This window comes from Loa loa (assembly GCF_000183805.2).
Source record: "Loa loa unplaced genomic scaffold supercont3.401, whole genome shotgun sequence".
Taxonomy (NCBI): Eukaryota; Metazoa; Nematoda; class Chromadorea; order Rhabditida; family Onchocercidae; genus Loa; species Loa loa.
In genome coordinates this window covers 53,149-57,415 of record NW_018108581.1, presented here as the reverse complement: position 1 = coordinate 57,415, position 4,267 = coordinate 53,149, and the positions used below count along the sequence as shown (strand labels likewise).

Below are 4,267 nucleotides of genomic sequence, written 5' to 3'. Positions count from 1 at the left end.
AAAAAAAAAAAAAAAAGAAAAAAAAAGGGGAATTCGAAAATTTAGACTCATTACTTTCAAGCCATGAAACCTTCAAATTCATCCAAAGAAGCATACCTGTATATTGAATCGCTTTATTAATTCTTCCGTGACCAAGTATGGTGCGCCAATTACTACCTCGGAAACAGGCTGAAAAAATGCCATGCAGCATACAAGATATTAAAGAAGCATAATAGGCTAATCGTTGTAAATGTGGCCGGTTCTCATCTTCTAAATGTTTTTGTCCTTTTTTCATATATATAGCTTTCTCACACGGTTTAATGTGTTTATGTGAAATACATGCATCGTTAATGTTAGAGTTTTCAGAGCGGTTCAATTGCCAAGCTGAAATCCACTATCCTTTATGACCTTAAATTTCGCAATACTTCTGCACAAAGATCTAAAAGACTTGATTATGGTGATCTAGGCCAACTGAAACCAACGATATGAAGTCCACTGAACCAATTCAAGAGAAGTACGAAACTTCATGCCAACAAAAACAGCAAACTGTGTATCAGAAAACATCAAATTATTTAATACGCGTGTAAGAATCAATCAACCATTGCAAGTTAAATCAATGGAGGTTAATTTCGCGCTTGAAGAAAACAGAAAATACATTTCATCTGGATATATTCTATTGTAGAAAAATGACTTGCTTAAAATATGCTAACTTTATAGGCCAGAACACTTAGAACACGTTCATGCAGTGACATTATCGGATGATTTCCACCTTTATAAGCATTCACTACCTAAAATAACATCAACATTAATCCTTTAATTGGATGGATATTGTTTCCTCAATAAACAAATATTTTTTACTGTTCGAATACTCAAATTTAAAATGGTTAAATCTCGCTATTGAAAACGCTTCCCTTACCTGATCATTGTGAATCCCGACAATGAGATAATCACCCAATTTTCTCGCTTCTTCCAAAAAACATAAATGACCAATGTGAAACAAATCAAATGCGCCAGACACATACACAACAACGTCATGTTCTCCAAGTGAACGACCCTCTGCGAATTGCATGATTGTTCTAGTTGATGGCAGAAAACGAGACACCCGCGTCCAAGGAGATACAGCTTTACGGTCCTTGAACAGTAACACACATGGATATATAAAGCAAATTTAAGTATAAGAGAACTAGGTCCAAAGCTTTTTGATTCAAGCAATTAAAAAACCACGAATAGTAGTTACTAATGTAAATATATCACACAGTTACCCGATAAATCAATATTTGTGCAATGAAGTGCATGAATAAATTGTGAATGGATGACTGCATTTCCAGCACCTTATAAAGATCATTGTTAAAGATAAAAAAAAGAATGGTGGAAACAGAAATAAAATCACTAGAAGAGATTCTGTGATACTCCACAGCAAAGGAATGCTTAAGAACCAATACAAACCATGGAGAGAAATCGAGCTCTCTCTTCATGCTTGGCAATATCATCTGCAAATGAATGATGAGTTTTTGTTAACAGTAACATACGTCCAACCAGATCCTGAAAATTTTCATTTGTATATTTTCAGCTTTTAAAGAAGCTACATCTGAAATAATGCTTACATACTACTCTTACCGTTGTGGAAATTCCAGACGTTCGCATGCACTCACGATAACGTCCGCATTTTTTGACATCTGCATATGTATCTGTACCATCTGCAGATAATGTTATGTCGTCTGAAAAACAATCACAAACATAAAACCGCATTATACAATACTGGAATCGAAACAGAATATACCATTCTCTACTACTAATTCTATAAATAAGCAGGGTGTTTTGAGTTTTGCACTTCTTAAGAGTTTTGCACTTCTTAAATAAATATGCGTAAATTGTTCTTTTATATTGCGTCGTTAGTTGAACTCAAATTTCAAAATACCAATCATAATGTTCTCAAGACTATAAAGTTTTGGTAGTGGAGTTACTGAAGTCACTACATGACGCTTACCACCATGAACACAGAAATCGCAATTGTACTTGTCGAGTGTTTCAACTGTCGTCACATAAGGTGCACCTTCAACGACCTGAAAAACACATTCAAATTGCGGAAGAGAAAAATGCAGAGGAGGGGGATTCAAATAATAATGCATAAGAGAACAATGCATTAGAATTGGGAAGCTAGCACGGAGTGTAACAAACGTACCTCATCAACCCATTTTATACCGCGAACCATGCGGTATCGTTCTTGTTCACTGAACACTGGTGGACCTTTATGCATTTCGATCTCTTCATCAGTGTGCACACCGACAATCAAATAATTACCAAACTGTTTAGCTTGTCGCAACTGATTTGCATGGCCAAAATGCACCATGTCGTAGCTGTAAATAATTTATTCATGTATCTTTGCTACTTAGTCATTTATTTCTCTATTTATTTGTTTCCCATCATATTTGAATAATAAGTTGAAATAAAAAAGAGAAGTACAAACCATCCATCACACCATACTCTTATGCCTTTGGATGAATCATAACCAGCGGCTTTTGAAACCTCCCGATGAGTTCGATTTTCTGTAGAATCACCATTTCCAACATCTCCACAGTCATTGTTCATTTAGATTCACTTATCTGCTACACTAGAAGTAGTAGCAGTATTAAACCTGCAATCAGTAAAAGTAAATTGCTCCTACTAGCATTGAAATGGAAAAGTTAATAAAACGATGGTCAGTCCAAACAAAAATTAAACACAAACTTCACTGAAGTCTTTTATGTGCTCGACATATGATATCCTAGCAATAAAAAAAACGTAACCATAACAAAACATATATGAGCCTTTAAAATATCAAATTAAAGCTTACACGATAGCAGTCATCAAATATTATAAAATCAGCTGGATTATGTACCAACGAAACTACATTTAAAACCATAAATACATATTCAAGGCCGAGTCGGCAAATGGTAAAAGCTGTCTTAAATTGGGTCTGTGTAAAAAAAAGTGGTTAGCATCCTAAAGTTCGGAAAATGAGTTGTGAGGAATGTTGGGGATGACAAACAGTAAAGGTTACTGCAAGTTCACAATGGTGAAATGACCAGAAAAGAGGAAATTAAACGACGAATGAGATGGATATCCTATCTACTTAAATGCATTAGAAAAGTTGGATTTGAAACTTACAGAAGCAAACGATATTTTCAGTGTGCAAAATTATGAGAGGCAAAATTAGAGGTATTACTTTAGTATCGATTGCTGAGAAGAATGAGCTTACTGAATAGTGACAAAAAGAATGATACGATGCAATCAAAGTAAACACATCTAGATGGCAAACATGTTTATGTTTGATTTTTTTCTTCTACCTTTTTTTTTTGATTCACTGCAAATAATAAATGTTGAATACTGGAAATTGAAAATCGACATAACCATTTTGAGTTATAACAAATCAAAATAGGTTCATCTTTTTCAGGATGAAAAACGAAGCAGTGACGAGATATGATAGAAGAAATGAAGGCTACGCCTGTCTGAGTAAGGAGCACAAAGGTTGATGAACTATGATATAGTAATGGTAATAGCAATAAAAGCCCCAGCATTACTGCAATGTTTAATCAATGCCTTCCGCATCAATACTCTATGTTTTATGAGTTTCTAGAGTATAGAAGGAGGGAAGAATCGAATGTTGAAACAAATGATTAATACGATAACGAAAAGTCGTTTATCCTCCTAATAATGCACAATTTGTTTACTTTACTGTCGCCTACCTATTCATTCATTCCATTCATTCTATTAATAATCAACGCAAAATTTGTAACTTCATCTGGACATTAACTGATTTTAACTGCCTCACTGTTGCAAAGTTAATTCAAATACATACACTTCAACGATGTTTCGTAAATGAACACAAATATTTATTTAAAATAATCAGGAAATGATGAGGAGTGAATATTGAAAGGAAGCATTTGAAATAAGATGCGGGTGCGAAAATGACCTATTCACCTTTAAAACTAAAAAAAAAAAGACAAAGATCAAGCGTACCTGTATTCTTGCACAAGAGTTCCTGGTAGGTTATTACAAACGAACATTTTATGTGGAAAGCGTAACAAGATGCGAACTAAATAATGCAAGCGAATTTTAAGAATGAGAAGAGTTTGCGTACAAGTTATTAGTAAGAGTAGCAAGACGAGTTTTATGTGATTAACGGAAAAAATGATCGATGATGATGTACCGCCATAACCGGTTTAGATGATGAGTGCAAGCAAATAGTTCATATCGGAAATTTTTAGACAATGGTTAATTTAGCTATCACTTCATTACGGAAAGTCCT

General features: G+C 34.3%; 1 protein-coding gene across 2 annotated transcripts; it reads right to left on the bottom strand.

Moving 5' to 3' along the window:
- Positions 1-78: 78 nt before the first annotated feature.
- LOAG_12463 lies at positions 79-2,907 on the bottom strand (the record flags this gene model as incomplete). Of its 2 annotated transcripts, XM_020448544.1 has the most annotated exons (10): positions 2,813-2,907; positions 2,447-2,614; positions 2,162-2,336; positions 1,967-2,042; positions 1,597-1,697; positions 1,426-1,521; positions 1,242-1,310; positions 896-1,111; positions 690-767; positions 79-168 (listed from the first exon to the last, which is right to left on the bottom strand). In XM_020448544.1, the coding sequence occupies exons 2-10, from the start codon at positions 2,566-2,568 to the stop codon at positions 79-81; spliced, it is 1,023 nt and encodes a 340-aa protein (XP_020301321.1). In that variant the 5' UTR covers positions 2,569-2,614; positions 2,813-2,907. The 2 variants fall into 2 exon arrangements, with proteins under 2 accessions (XP_020301321.1, XP_020304952.1); XM_020448545.1 differs by lacking the exon at positions 1,242-1,310.
- Between the last annotated feature and the right edge of the window lie 1,360 nt (positions 2,908-4,267).